The 15340-nt window shown below is 46.9% G+C and overlaps 1 protein-coding gene across 4 annotated transcripts in view; it reads left to right on the top strand.

Moving 5' to 3' along the window:
• Positions 1-11514, top strand: part of LOC136373309 (rho guanine nucleotide exchange factor 6-like) — a 46124-nt gene extending 34610 nt beyond the window's left edge. Inside the window, exons 12-20 of one of the 4 annotated variants that reach the window (XM_066338201.1) lie at positions 797-930; positions 1210-1335; positions 4479-4499; positions 5298-5391; positions 6512-6601; positions 7304-7403; positions 8222-8276; positions 9200-9365; positions 10175-11514. In XM_066338201.1, the coding sequence (XP_066194298.1) occupies positions 797-930; positions 1210-1335; positions 4479-4499; positions 5298-5391; positions 6512-6601; positions 7304-7403; positions 8222-8276; positions 9200-9340 (761 nt within the window). In that variant the 3' untranslated portion in view covers positions 9341-9365; positions 10175-11514. The other 3 variants (XM_066338205.1, XM_066338203.1, XM_066338204.1) reach the window with 3 other exon arrangements.
• Positions 11515-15340: the final 3826 nt, after the last annotated feature.

The raw sequence follows: 15340 nt of genomic DNA, 5'->3' as shown, positions 1-15340 counted from the left end.
CTTCCCCTTACTCCCCACCATGATCTTCCTCCTGCTCTTTTACCATGTGTTGTCTGAGTGTCTGAGCACCTCTGTCCTTCTTGATGCAATCTCCTCCAAGTGCCCTGGAGCTCTGCCTCTGGCTGCCATTGGAGACCATAGTGTTTTGTATGGGACAAATCTCTCAGCCCGGTAGCACTGCTCTGCACTGGCATGCCCTGTCTGCATCCAGTAGCCATCCCTTGTAGCTCTGAGTACCTTATTTATTGACAGATTAATGGTTCTGGTCATCAGAGAGCTTTCATCCAATTTTCCCCTTCAGTTTATCTCATTACTTGTAGCTATACACAATCATTTCATGCTCAGTGCCTGGGCTGCAGTGCAGCTGTTTGCGCTGGTGGTGTTTGGTGTCAGGATCCTGTTAATCATGGAAGTGTTGTGTTTAATGACCTTCAAAACTAAATAATTCTCACACATCCATCTCACCAGTTCCCCTAGCATTTCTTGCAGCTCCCACACTGTCAGTGGTTGCACAGAGTAGGATGGACAGTCATCATTGTAGATGAGATGCTTAGGGACATGGCTTAGTGGTACACCTTGCAGGGCTGGGTTAATGGTCAGCCTTGATGATCTCAGATGTCTTTTGCAACCTTAATGATCCCATGATTCTGTTTCTATCTTTGCCCTGGCCTTTTTGGAGCCACTGGACTGTGCAAACTGTGAAGGGCCATTTCCTGCTGTGCTGAGCCAATCTCACCCTGTTTCCTCCTGAGTCTCTACCCCTTGCTAAAGACAGTTATTTAACCCCCTGCCACAGGGAACATGATGGAGCGGATCACTGTGTTCTGCAGCACCAGCCAGGACTTGCACGAATGGCTTGACCACTTGCAAAGGCTGACCAAAGGGACATGCAGCACCATCTCCAAAACACAGTCCTGGAGCCCTCATTCAGTAAGTGTCACCTCCCGGCCTCTGCTGCCTGGGTTCTTCACTGCTGCCTGAGCTCTCTGTTTCAGCAGCACCCTGGCATTGAGGTAACATGACAGCTGTAAGACCCATCCTGCCCTTTGCTTTGTGACCATGTTGTGCTTATACCATTTTACATGTATCCTGCCCTATTTTTGTTGCAACTTAGATGTCTCAGCATCTTAATGCTTGTCCATCCCCCTCCACTTCTCTGCCTTGTTTGGTGGTTAACAGTCTTGGTTTTCTTCTCATCTATTTTCTCAGACATTTAGTTCAGCTGGGCAGATCCGTGGGCCTCTGGAACCCCCCAAAATCCTCAAGCCCTGGAGCTTGAGCTGCCTCCGTCCTGCTCCTCCACTCAGACCATCAGCAGCACTGAGTTACAAAGAGGTAATAATCCCACCTGCCTGTCCAGGACCCTGATTTCACACAATCCATAGACCTTGTGTCCACGTTTTGTATCCCACAACAAGGGCACAGAAATGTAGGTTCTTGGGGATATTGAGAGAAATGACTGCTAGTTTGGTCCCAGTCCTATGATGGATGTTGGTCGCTGTGCCAGGCTTTGTGCTACACAGGACTCATGAGTACATGTGTTTGCAGACTGGATGTTTGCTGTTGGCTGCCATGGCCAGCACCCTCAGCTGCTGGATGTCACCAGTCCCACATCTGGGTGTCCCATTGAGCCCTGTCTTTTGGCAGTGCCATGGTGGAGCTGCCCCCTTTCCTCCTTCCTGCCGTGGTCTGAGCTTGGACAGGGACCTGCTCCCTGCTGGAATGCGTTCCAGCTGTTGCAGCAGCTCAGTGGTAAAGGACTGAGAAGCAATAATGCACCACGAGGAAGAGGCAAAATGCTTGCCCATGTTTCTTGTGTCTTCCACCCTGTTTAGGTAGCTAGAGCAGGATGTGGGGCTTGACCTTCCTTTGCTACCTACCTGAGTGTTACACAGCAAGGTCCTGCTGGGAGGCAGCAGCTGAGGGATGGCTTCACCTGCAGGAATCCCAGCCTGGGAGCTAGGATGTGGTGTGGGAAAACCCAAAATACAGCCTAGCTCTGTTGTCACCCTGCACCACTAATGTAGTGCTCTCTTTCCCTACCTCATGTTAAATTTTTGGAATTACTCACCAGTACCTCAGTTAATGTTCCCCTTACTGAGTGAGCACTCTGGATCTGAGTCAGCTGCCTTTCTTGGTACAGCAGCCCTGGGAGTGTTTCTGCCCCAAAGGGGATGGGGACAGGGAGGGGGCTTGGACCCTCTCAGCCCTCCCAGCACTTAGGGATGGAGAGTCTGGCAGCTGGCAGGACTGTGGGTCTGCTGCTCCAGGTAGAGATTTTAAGTAGCCTCATTGAATCTTGTTGCATTTATTTCTTAGAATTTGTAAAGTAACACATTTCAGTTTGGGAATTAAATTGTTTAAATACCAACTGAGCAGACTGAAAATTACCCATAATCTTTGCATGTTCCAAATTCCTGATGGAGGCTAAACCATTTCTTGCTTGCATGGTGAATTAAAATTATAGGTAGAGGTTTGAGGTAGAAGAGAAAATTTTCTGTGGGAAAAAAACACAGATTGAGTGATATCATTAATACAGTGGTCCTTTGCAGTTTCTTGTCTGCTGCCACTCATAGCAGGAATTAAACTCTCTGTGTTGAAACCAGGGGAGAGGTTTTTGCCACAGAGGCCTAGCCTGCAGTGAATCTCAAGGGATAGCATGCTGGATGGTATCTTGCAAGGTGTCATAGGACCAAAAATGTGGCTTCCATGGAAACAAGCTGTGCTGGCCATGTCGGTAGAAATCCAAAGGCCAACATGTCCAGCAGATCTGGGCAGGCACAGCCTGGTACTCAGTCAGTCCAGCCTGAGCCTGGGGAGAGACTCATGGATACAAGCCTTCAATGACAGATGGGAAATAAGTTTGGTTGTTGGCCCAAGCAGATCCACATCTGTCTCATCTCTCCCTCTGGAATGCTTAATCACTAAACAGAATCCCTATTTTAGTTTTTTTAATGTCAAGTAGAGCACAAAATAAACAATGCTGACAGCTCCATGCAAGACCTTCCTATAATGAAGATATAATGAACGAATACAAATTTCAAAGGTTACTTGCAGGGAAGCAAGTGGGACAATTTGATTAAAAGAGTAGAGATTTTTTAGACATCCAGTGTTACTTTGCTTGTCTTCTTGTAGTGTAGGATGGGATGGCACAGTCTTGTACACTTTCTTGTACCCAGCTGTGCTCAGGAAACCTCAGACCCTGCTTGTGTATGGCACCTCACTCTTGTTATTTCCATTGAAATTGGGTCATTTTTCCTGTTCTGTTTCCAGTAATCATTTGAAATGACAGAACAGGTAAGTTCTGTGGGTAAAGTGCTGTGTCTGGATTCAGTTTAGCAAAGGGAAAAAGATTTACAGATAATTTCTTCTACTCCTTTTTTTTTAAACTGGCTGTATTGCATGAGGTGAAGACTATAACATCAGGGTTCAGGACTTTGCTGGGCAGACCTGCAGGAGAGCCTAGTGGCTCCCTGGATCAAGCATACCAGGGATGGGATGCAGGGATGGAATCCTCCACAGGATGTGCAGGTGTTGCTTCGTGTGGCACCAGTGTTCATCGTGTCCAGGGAGGTGCAGGTGCCGGTAGGGAAACAGATGAGGCAAGTCTCTTTGTTAAGCACGAGAGTCCATTTTATTTTCTCCCCCCACCCCTAGCCGGGGTGGGAGGAGAAGGCAACGAGAGAGAGGGCGAGAGGCAAGAGAGGCAAGAGGGGTGAGAGAGGGAACCTCAGCTCCGTCTCCCCTTAAGTAGAGGGTCTGGGGGTGGGGCAAAGGGCAGGTGAGGGCATTGACCTGAAGCCAATGGGGACACACTGAGGGGGAAGGAACCACAGGCCAAGGTCATTGAGGGGGGGAGCAGAACCGACCAAACCATTGTGTACAGAGATTTCATTGAGTGGCTGAAAGCACTCTACATGCAGGGAGCTCCCTGTCCCTGCCAGTGGAGCAGCAAGGCATTGCAGTGCTGATGCCTGACATGGTCAGGTCTTCAGCAAGGATGGAAGATCCCCTTTGAGAAGATGGAGTCCTAGGAGATTGTCACCAGGGTGGGCAGAGCATCCTGGCATCCTGACTGGGCTAGATTGGGACCCTTGTGACTGGTGTTGAGCGCAGACACTGAGTGCTCCCTGGGGCTTGGATGGGGCCAGACACATGGGGCTCCTGCAGTTGTAAGCGCCAGTTTAGGAAACCAATATCCACAGACACCCACTACTAACCTAGGAAGCATGTTATCTGTGTGTTTATAGTGTATTAATGCCCATTCACCCTGCATCTCGCATGTAAATTTACAGTTTTGCATGACAAGGTGCTCCTTTGCATGTTGATAGTGCTTTAAAACCAGTACAGAGGGTGTGCTGCATTAATCACAGGACTAACATTGAAATGTGGTTTAGAATTGTGAATTTAATGGACTTGCTGATAAAAATCATCAGCCTCTCACACTCATCTTCTCTTTCTTTACATATTTATTGTAGAGGATGTCTTATATCTTAAAGGTAAGGGTAGATACGTCTCTGGCTTGTCATGGCACAGAATGCTTGTTCCTGTTAATGCTTCTTGTGCTTGCATGACCTTAATTTTGCCTCGTTGTATCAGTAAGTTATTGTCAGAGTCAGTAATAAATGGCAAATATATTTTGAGATAACTCTTAGAAAGGATTTAGTGTTTTGGTACTTAACCCTCCTGGCATACCTCTTCTTTAAATCCTTATTGCATGTAACCTACTAATACAGTAATTCTCTCCAAATCAGCAAGATTTTTAACTGAGTGAAGAAACTTGTGTTTCTTACTCATGGAGTCATAGCAAACAGTAACTTTGCGTGTGTTTGTCTGTTCTCTGTGTATATGTGTGTGTGGGATTTATACTCTCAAATGGTGAGAATTTAGAAGCAGAGCTATTTGCCAACTCTTTTATATTAGAAATCAAGTCAATGAAATAAACCACATTTTAGAGTTTTCTAGCACAGAGCACAGAGTTGGTAAGCAGACTAAAAGTTCTATGAATGTATTTGAATTCTTTGGCTAAAGGATTTTAGAGAAGAGTTGAATTTACTAGAGGAGCCTGTCCTGGCCCAAACCTGCAGGTGCAATTCTCACTGCTGTTCCAGGGAGCAGTGGGTCACAACTGGTACATGTGAAGGGCAAAAACTATCATTTTTCCCAACTTTGTCATTGTCTGCTTTGTAGCTCTCTAACGTGTTGTATGTAGCATGGGTAGCTGCACCCAGCTGTGCTGCTCCACTGTTCCAGCTGCTTTTGGTTCTGGTTAAACACAAGAGTCTATTTCTTTGTAGGATTCCAGCAAAAGTCCAAAAACAATGAAGAAGTTTCTTCCAAAAAGGAAAACTGAGAGAAAACCATCGGATGAAGAGTTTGTTATTCGGAAAAGTAAGTGTTGCCCAGAGACGCTTTGGCTGCCCCATCCCTGTAAGTGTTCAAAGCCAGGTTGAATGGGGCTTGGAGCAGCCTGGTTTAGTGGAAGGTGTCCCTGCCCATGGCAGGGATTTGGACTAGATGATTTTTAACCCCAACCATTCTGTGATTCTATTTTACTTTCATTTCTGGAGATTTATGTGTTCTCAGTGATCTCCATGGGACTTTGAAAACACCCTTTCTTGCAGTGCAGGATGTGACAGGATGCTCTCACTGTGAGCCTATGTGCTCCTGAGCACGGGAGATTTCTGGAAGTGCACTGGTCCTCAGCCTCTGACAGATCCCTGCTCCCTTCCCAGTTATGACTGCCAGACATGCCACCATCCTCCTTGTGATTGCTAGCACAAGGTCATGGGTTATGGGTGGTCTTATTCTGGATATGAAGCCAAGGAACTACTTCCAAGTAGTTAAAAACTGCATTAAACTGCACATCAAGAGTCACCAAAATAGGTCTGACAGCTGGGAAAAACTCTTACCTGGCCATGCCAGCAGGTCCTTGAACAGTGTCCATGGGGAACTAGGAAACTAAAAGGTCCCCATCCCAAGAGGGGTGTTCACCTGCAAAGAGGGGTGTCCTGAGAGTTCCCTAAAGCCCACTTGGGGCACACCTTGGGGGCTTTACATGAAAGGCCATGGTCACTCAGCCATGGTCAAGCTGCTGTGCACATCTCCACGATTAGCTCTCTCCCTTGAGAAGATGGCACTGAGCAGAGGCTGGAAATTAACACTTCATGTTTCCAAGTCCTGCTCTGATGCTGCTGTACCAGACCTCCTACACTAGGGCTGCTTTCCCTGCCCATCTCCCAGTGCAGCCTGCACCCAAAGCAGGGTATCACCCCCTGAGTTTTGCCAAGATGAGCAACTAAAGATGAGTTTTCATACCATTTGGTCATGGTGCTTGATGCCACAAAGGCCAGAAAATGTAAAGGACCTCAAAACAGATTGGCCTAAGTCCCAGAGACAGTCAGCCAAAGAAACAACATGATCTCTTAAGGGACTTGGGAGCAAAGACTGGGAGAGACAAGGCCAGAGTACCTTGCTTTTTGTGCCTGCTGTTGTTTGCAATGTTTTACAGGTACTGCTGCGCTGGAGGAGGATGCTCAGATCCTGAAGGTGATTGAGGCATACTGTACTGGGGCAGGCTTCCAGCAAGCTCTCAGCTCAGGTGAGCACACAACTACATTATTTAGCTCCTACTCTGCCTACAACACTGATAACCCCTTTGGGAAAAAACAGATGTTACATCATACAGCAATGAGACTCATGCTAAGAAACTGTAGTGTTCAATCTTTGAGATAAGGAAGCTTTATCTACCTAGTGATTTAGTTGCCATTGTTTTTCTTCTAAGCACAGAGAATGAAGCAGGTAGGAGGGCAGATGAGACACTGCTATTTCACTAGTGATTACCTGATGATAATCTCAGGTTGCTTATAGCTTTAGAAAGGAAGCATGAATATTATCTCTCAATCAGCTGCATGTTTAAGAACAACCTGCTTCATAAGAACCTAACATCTTCAACTCTGGAAATATAACTATTTATCATTGCTGATGAGATGTCAGCTAATTCAATCACTGAACTGTCAAATAATGGTACATAGAAAAAAGGGAGGCCATGGTTCTTTGGGGAGCTCTTGACCCTAGTTGAATGGTTTCATTTATGTCATGATGGAACTTTGGATGCAATGAGTACTCTTGAAAATTTTCCACTTGCTGCTGTAGCTCTGGGTTAGTGGGATGTAGATGACATCTCCAGCCTGCCCCAGGCTGATGGTGGAGCAGGAAGAATGAGAGCTTCTGTCTCTGATGTAGCATGGGCACCAGGGAAGATTACCCCTTTTTCTCCCTCATGAATAATTCTTGTACACAGGCTCTCGTAAAGACTCCATTCCCCAAGTCCTTCTTCCTGAGGAAGAGAAAATCATCATAGAGGAAACACGAAGCAATGGCCAGATGGTCACGGAGGAAAAGTAAGTGCGACTGCTCTCCACTTGCCGGTTGATCCCTGTGTCACTTTTTGGAAGGGCATTAAAAAACAATGCCCTCTCCTTCTGTGTCTCCACAGAGGAGCAGGCCTGGTGTCATTGACTGCTGCCTTAGTTCTGGCAAAGAACCACCAAACAATTTCAACTGCAATTTTGTCTTTTTTAAGGACAGAGCCGCCTTCCAAGCTGCCCTGATGTGGCTGTATCCCTCTGAGTCTGGATCCCTGGTTTATGACTTATCCAGATGTAGGATAATGGGGTCAGCAAAGACAGAACCAAACAAGTGGCTCTTATTTTTTAACTACTGATGTACTGGGCTGTTGCTGCCCCTCAGAAGCCTGCCTGGCACCTGCCTGTGAGTGCTCCCAGACTGTTCTGTAACTTCTACATCTGGATGACTGTGTTGAGCCTCTCCCTTTCCAACCCAGTCAGTGTGTTCCTTTCATGTTTGATCTTTTGCAGCACAACCTCAAGGAATCAAGGCTGCTTTACAAAAGATGCTCAGGCATTTTCACCTTTAAAGTCATTGTTATTTATTGCCATAGCATAAACAAGGAAGCCAAAGCCACAGACCTTTGCTGATAACTCAAAGCAGAATAAGACATTGAGGTTTGAGAAAAGAGCCCCGAGTTTTGGACCAGTGGCCTATAAATGCTCCTGGGCTGTGTTTCCAGAGTCCCCTCACAGGCCTGATGCTTGGGAAGCAGAATCTGGATGCAACTCTCCTGTCAGCATGTCCCATGCTGTCACTGTTTTCCTGCACACCAACTCTAATTTCTTTTTTCTTTAATTTCTTTTTTCAGAAGCCTTGTTGACACAGTTTATGCACTGAAAGATGAAGTCAAAGAGCTGAAGCAGGTAATTTGGGTAGGATTGCTTGTGCTGGGAGTTGAGTGAAAGCCAACCAGTCTGTGCTGGATTATCTTCAGCTGGTCGGTGCCTGGAAAAGTCTTGCTGATCCTGGTCCAATCCTGCAAATTCCTGAATGAGCATTAGTTCTCTTCTGGTCTACCTCCCTGAATCACAGAATCACAGAATCTTTAAGGCTGGAAAAGACCTCTGAGATGATGGAGTCCAACCATCAACCCAGCACCACCACTATGTTCACCACTAAATCATGTCCTAAAGTGCCATACCTGCACATTCTGTGAACACTCCCAGGAATGGTGACTCCACCACTTTCTTAGGCAGACTGTTCCAGTGTTTGACAACTCTTTCCATGAAGAAACTTTTCCTAATATCCAACATAAACCTTCCCTGGCGCAGCTGGAGACCACTTCCTCTCTTCCTTCATGCTTGAGTGCCAGAGAAAGCAAGAGGGAAGGAGTAGTTAGTTGGTCTTTGTGGTAACATGAAACTTTCCTTCTATTCCAAAAGCTCTTTCAACTTGACTGTTCATTTTATAGGAGTCTGGTGGACACCAGTTCTTGTAGACTCAGAGGAAATATGTCCTCTTCCCTCCAGTCCCAAGTCTGGAGGTGGGAGAAACCATCAGAGGAGAAAAGGGTTCTTCAACCCAAGCTAAAATTAGGTTTCCAGGAGGATGTTTCTGCCTGCCCAAAGTCAGGGAACTTCTGTGCAGGTCTGTGAGGTAGTAAGGGTCTGTTTGGGTTACTTGTGCTTTGATCCACTTATGTTCTTCATCCTCACAAACTCCTATCAAATGTCTCTGTTATTTCATCACCTCTGAGGCATCAGGCAGCAGATGAATGGAAGTACCTCACTGCATAAAGTGCATGGGCATTAACTGCATCTTTATTCCTTTGTTTTTCACCTTGCAGGAAAACAAAAGGATGAAGCAGTGTTTGGAGGAAGAGCTTAAATCCAGGAAGGACTTGGAGAAGCTGGTGAGAAGGTTGCTGAAGCAGACAGATGAGTGTGGCAGGGAGGACCCAGGGCGCAAGTCATCCGTGATCGCCTGAATTCATGGAGAAACTGCTGGCAGTGGTGTGTAACCTCAGGTGTATTTTTGGGAAGTGGAACTGGATCCTTTGCCTCTTCTTCCTCCTTATTTTGTTGGTTTGGGGTATTTTGTTACCAAAAAAAAAAAAAAAAAAAAGTCATAGAGAAAAAAATAGTTTTTCTTCCATTCAGTAAGGAGATAAAGCAAAAACAATCAGTCACAACTGAACCAGTAAGCAAGTGATCCATGATTCACAGTTCATCTGCAGCAACTAATACCTCATTGTACCTGCTACTGGGAGCAAATACAAACTCTGCTAGTGATTGTTGCTCACAAAGGCTTGAGCAGCAGTTTCCTAGAAGAAGCTTAAGCACTTTTTAATGCTTTCATTCTTTCCAAAAGCACCAGTACCTATTTATTGAATGAAAATATTACTGAGGTGGCATTGAGCAGAAACCAAAAAAGCACCATGCTCCTCTTTTCAGATAATTGCAACTGGGGAAGGTTTCCCTATCCATCTTCTTTTTCCCCATTGGTTGACTGTAGCAAACTAGAGCCCAGCAATACTGTGGTTCCTGTGTGGCCTTGATACTGATTAAAATGTGCAATTAACATGAAGATGTTTGAACTCCTTGGGGAAGCCAGATCTGGAGCACCTGTCAGAGCACATAGGAAGGTATTTTGCACAGTGCTGCCTCCTTACAGCTCTGTGATTAGCACAACAGGTAACTGCTGTTCTTCCCCCCATCCCTTTTCTTATGCATGATGTAGAAGTCCTACCCCCTGCTTTGTTTTCACATCGAGTGTCCAGGTATCCTAGGAGATTATAATTTTGTTGTGCTTCCTTTTGCAGGACATGCTTTTCTCCATATGAACTGTAAACACTGCTTGACAACAAAAAACAACCCCAAATGTGCTGGTCCCCTGCTCCCTTCTGCCCACTTTATGCTCTCCATCGCTCCTTCCCAAAGGCTGGGAATATAGCCAGCAGCCACTTCTCCCCACACCACCCCACAAGAGCTTTCTGCTAGGGAAAAGGAACTTTCTCTTGAGATAGGGAAGGTATTTATGCTTTGACAAGAGCTGGAATATTCCTGGAGCAAGGATGTACAGCACCCTCACAGATCCCTGCACAGCTTCTCAAACACAGCACACAGGCAACATGCATATGTATCAGCTTTCCTTATCTTATTTGGTGTTATACCCTAGTTTAGAACTGATGTTTTCCTTCCTTCCTTAACAGCATTATAAAATAACCTTCTGTTAATGATGTCTTATTTATCTCACAGGGCAGCATGGTCCCAGGGTGTGCAGAGGCACCACAGCTCATTACAGTCACACCATTATGTTGGTTGTGAAGGACATAACTGAGGCAATAATTACAACTCCCTCCTTGCCATTAAAATTTAGCCAGGACATTGCAAATGGTGTTTTGGGAGATGTAGACTCCAAAACATCTCAAGGAGTGTAATAAGAAACCCTATTTAAGCTATTTCTAGGACAAAACAGAGGTCTGGCTACATTTGCCATCTGCAGAGCATCCCAGCCAGATGGCAGCTCCTCACATCCCTCCCTGGGCACACAGTTGAGTGGTTTGGTCAGCAGCCAAGCTCTGCTGTGCTTGTGAATCGTTTTCCAGGAGCAGGACCTTTGCTGCACTTACTGCTGCTCGGGAAGGCCATGCCCAGACCCCTCGGTACTGCCTGGCCCTTCTGCTTGCCCCAAGCTGGGCTGGGGACTAGGCTGCTTATGTGCAGAACAAACCAAGGGCCACTGACACTCCAGAGAGAGGGTGGAAATGTGTCCTCGCTGTCCCCAGGCTCAGTTGAAACCTGTGCTATGTACATATGCATGTTTGTGAGATGTAATGTGGTGGAGGGCACACTGGGACTTTTTGGATCAAGCGTTTGTCAAGAGCTAGAAGCCAAAAAAACACAAGAAAATAAAAGGGAAAAGAAGCCATGCCAGATGGACAGCAATGTTTCCATATATACTTTGTTTACAGTGCTTTGTAAATAGGTTCCAGTGAGATTGTCTTTAGATGGATGTTGTGTCAGCTGCCTTCCAGTGTATCTTTGTCATGTATGATTATTTATTGTAAACTACTTATGCAAGTTCAACTTTTCTAACATGTTTTTATTTTGAACAGTTTTTTAATTGACATTGTCAACAAATAAAGAAGGATAAAAGTCACTTCTTAGCCCTTGGAGCTGCTTCCTGTGTTTCCGCCATGAAAGCAAAGCCAGGGCTTGCTGTGGGCATCACTGATTTCCTCAAAATGCCATGGCAGCGTCATACCTCTGATTTACTGGTGGGAATGCTAGTGTGAAAGGTGATGCTTTGACACTTGGACTGTTGCTCCCACCATCACCCAGACCTGCAGCAGGCCAAGGGCACCTGGTCCGAGGGCAGGAGATGCATTTCCATCCCTCAGGCCCCACGTGCACTCTGTTCACAAGGATGCTTTATGAAAAACAGACTGCTCTGCTGCACCAGGCAGTTGCTGTAGATATGTGACTTCCTGCCTGTTTGAGATTTTTTTTTTAGTTAGTGTGTGTTTTTTTCTGGCAATTAGGTGTGGTGACAAGATTTCCTTTGGTCTACCACCACTTGGACATCTCCTGCAGGCTGGGGGTTTTTTACTCTTTGGTAGAGATGTACCACAGTCTGTGGTCTCAGCCCACAGCAGAAGTGGAGGATCGAGGGCAGGAGGCCTGGACTCTGCTCTCCTTCTCCAAATACAGCACTCAGAGTAGGAAAAAGAACAAGGGGAAAAAGAAATGCTAGCCTTGGGTGCATAATGGAAAAACACTGAAGTCCAAAACTGCCAGAGGGCAGAGTTAGATGGGATATTAGAAAGAAATTCTTCCCTGTGAGGGTGGTGAGGCCCTGGCACAGGTTGCCCAGAGAAGCTGTGACTGCCCCATACCTGGAAGGGTTCCAGGCCAGGTTGGATGGGGCTTAGAGAAACCTGGTGTGTATATATATATATATATAATTTTTTTTTTTTTTTTTGGGGGGGGGGGGGTTCAGTGTGCATTGAACCATGCAAACACCTCTCCCAGCAGATGACCATGCTGCTGCTTGTTCCTGCAACTGCTTATCCATCATCCCCTGTGCCATTCTTGCTGATGTGCCCTGCAAACTCATCACCCTCTCAACCCCTTCTTAACTCAGAAAGAACAAAAATCAGTTTGGAAATGGTAAAACTCACAGCCTGAGGACTGACATAGAGGCCTCATTTCAAGGGAAAAATCAATGTCTTAATGATATTTAAACTTTCCATGGGGAGAGGAAACAGTGCCAGTTATGGCAACAGGCAGGGCTGGGGAAGAAGGTCACAGCTGGATGGCAGCAATTGCATCTCATCTCCTCTCAGAGGCTACCTCACATCTGAATCTCATAGGCTATTTTTGGCAAGTCAAGAAACAGAGGATAGAAACAAAAGCCCTGAGAGAAGGCAGTGGTGTGGGCAGGGGCTGGGGTTGGTCAGGCAGCCCACTGGCAGAGGAGGTGACAGTTGGCATCTGCTGCCCTTGCTGAAGAATTTATGGACTTGTTTAATGACTGCTTTTCTCCTCCTCTCTCTAATTGTTTTCCTCAACCATGCAATTTGCAGCTCCTGGATCCCTGCTCAGTCATTTGGGCTGGGGATCACAGCCCAGCCCAAGGTCTCTGGCAGGTGCTCTTGGCCACTGAGGCTGGGGGCTGCAGGAGGCTTCAAAGTGTGCACTGATCACAGTTTCTCCTTGCCTATGACAAGCAGGTTTTCCACTCCTGGAGGTTTTTGGCCACACACATGCTCCTCACAGCTCTCTCCTCCCCATCCACTTGTTCCAAGCTTCTCCCTGTCTCAGGCCATGCAAGTTTGCACCATCTTTGGTTTCTCCTGTAGCTTCCACCCACACTCCCACCATGACTGAGCACCTCTACCTCCCCTGTAGAGGTTTGTGGTTCTTCAGGCAGCCCAGCATTGCCTCCAGGAGCCTGGCCCACAGGGCTGGCTGCATTTCAGCAGCAACAGAGATGTGGTCAGACCCACACCACCATGGGGCACTGTGGGAGGCAACAGCTGCCCAGCCCCACATGCAGCATGTGCAGCATCCATTCCTCTGCTCCAAAGCAGATACATCCCTGCAGGCTCCGTGACCTTAGGACAGGCAGGAATAATCCTCTTTCAGTCAGGTGTCCTAAATCCCATTAAAACTAGTCCCCACCCCTCTGTTTCACAGCTGTGCTGGGGGCTTCATCCTTGGTGTCTCACTGCCCTGCCAGGACAGGGGCTCTGCTTCCTTCTCCTGCCAAAATGTCTCTAGTGCTGCCTGGCCCTGGTACCTCAACGTGCCTCAAGGAGCATGGTGGAATGGCTGCCCCTGGAGGCTTCTGGGACTGGCTGTCCCCAGTGTGACCCTCAGTGCCACCCCACTGTCCTCTTGGTCCCCAGACCCCAAGCAGGACCCTGTGAAATCTCAGCCTGGGGCTGGGAAGGGTGAATGATGATCAAAACACAGAGCCACCTATGTCTTAATTAATAAATTGTATTAATTGTGGGGTGATCAGTGGAAGAAACCCCACACTGAATTATGCTGCAAAACAGCTACAGCCATGCACAGTCTTCTGGCACTCAGTCTCTCTGGTTACAAATATAAGATGGGTTTAGTTAAATAAATAGTCTTTATACAAGATGTCAGACAAGAGTGGTCCGTCCCCTAAAAAATAAGGCAGTCTTGGAGAACAGCCAAAAAATGCTTACTAAATTATAGTGAAACCAGACAGTCTCTGAGCTCTATTGACTTTGGAGGGGGCTGTGCTGGGCACCCAGCTCTGCAATGAGCTGTGTAAAGAATGCCCCTTCTGTCCCACCAGTGGCGGCATTTGGGCACCATGTTAGGACTAGACCTGCAGCCTTCAGCACAACAAAGCCTGAAGACTGCCCAAATCTGGAAGCTCTTCCATTTGCAAACCTGTTGGCATCCAGGATTATTTCCAAACTTTGACATTCTAACTGTGACCTGTATAACCAAAACCCCAGGCTGGTCACATGTGTCATCTTCAAATGTTTTTTAAAATGCATCAACGTCCCTGTGCCCTGATCACCTTCCCTGCAGACTAAGCTGGAGAATAGGGTTGGGAAGACCTTAGTGTGCAGTGTCACCCAGGTACCCCCTGCCCAAGAGGGATCCTGCCCATCTGCACAGTCCTGTTCTCCTGGAGCTCAGGAAAAGTGCCACTGTGGACATGTCCTCACTGAGATGAGCCAGAAGATGCTCTGCACATGCATCTTGAAGGGAAGAAGCAGGTGGTCCTGCCACCTCTGTGCTTTCCTGGTCCTCCTCCTTGGGTAGGAGAGGTCTCAGGAGGAGATGCAGCTCCAATTTTGATGGTGGTGCCCAGTGCCCCTTCCACAGGGGAATGAAACTGTCCACAGGCAAAGGTTCCCCTGCCTGCAAAGGCGGGAGGACAGTCTGGTGAACAGAGCAGACCACCACTAGTGCCCTACCTTCTCTCTGCCTTAAAATCTGCAGTACTCCCTCAGCCACCACTCACCCCTCTGGTGTGGAGCAATTGTCACCAAGTATGAACCCAGCCAAGGCAGTGGCACTCTGAGGAACTTGGTTGATTTTCACAGACAGGCATGGATGGAAAAAAGGGGGTTCTCCAGATACAGCAGACAGTTCGGGTGGCAACACTGCCTCACCAGCAGCTACCATGTAAAGAGAGTGCTGGGCTTACTGATTCCTTTAGAGGAGATGTTCCTAAGCGTTTTATGTTTTTCAATTGATGTTTGGAAGCAGATTGATGCTGGAGATATGTATGAACCCAGCTTTGCTGAAGTGCCCTGAACCATCCTACATTCCTAGGAAAGAAACATTAATGGTAGAGTTTGGTAAACAAAGCTCTTGTGACATAACAGGGACATTAACCCTGCCAGGAATGTGGGGTGTGGTGGACCTAGACACTCAACACTAGGGTGTACCAAATCACTGGCTGCAAAAGAAAAAAATCTGAGAGCAAACAA

The sequence above is a fragment of the Sylvia atricapilla genome, chromosome W, assembly GCF_009819655.1.
Source record: "Sylvia atricapilla isolate bSylAtr1 chromosome W, bSylAtr1.pri, whole genome shotgun sequence".
Taxonomy (NCBI): domain Eukaryota; kingdom Metazoa; phylum Chordata; class Aves; order Passeriformes; family Sylviidae; genus Sylvia; species Sylvia atricapilla.
This window is presented reverse-complemented; position numbering and strand designations above follow the sequence as displayed.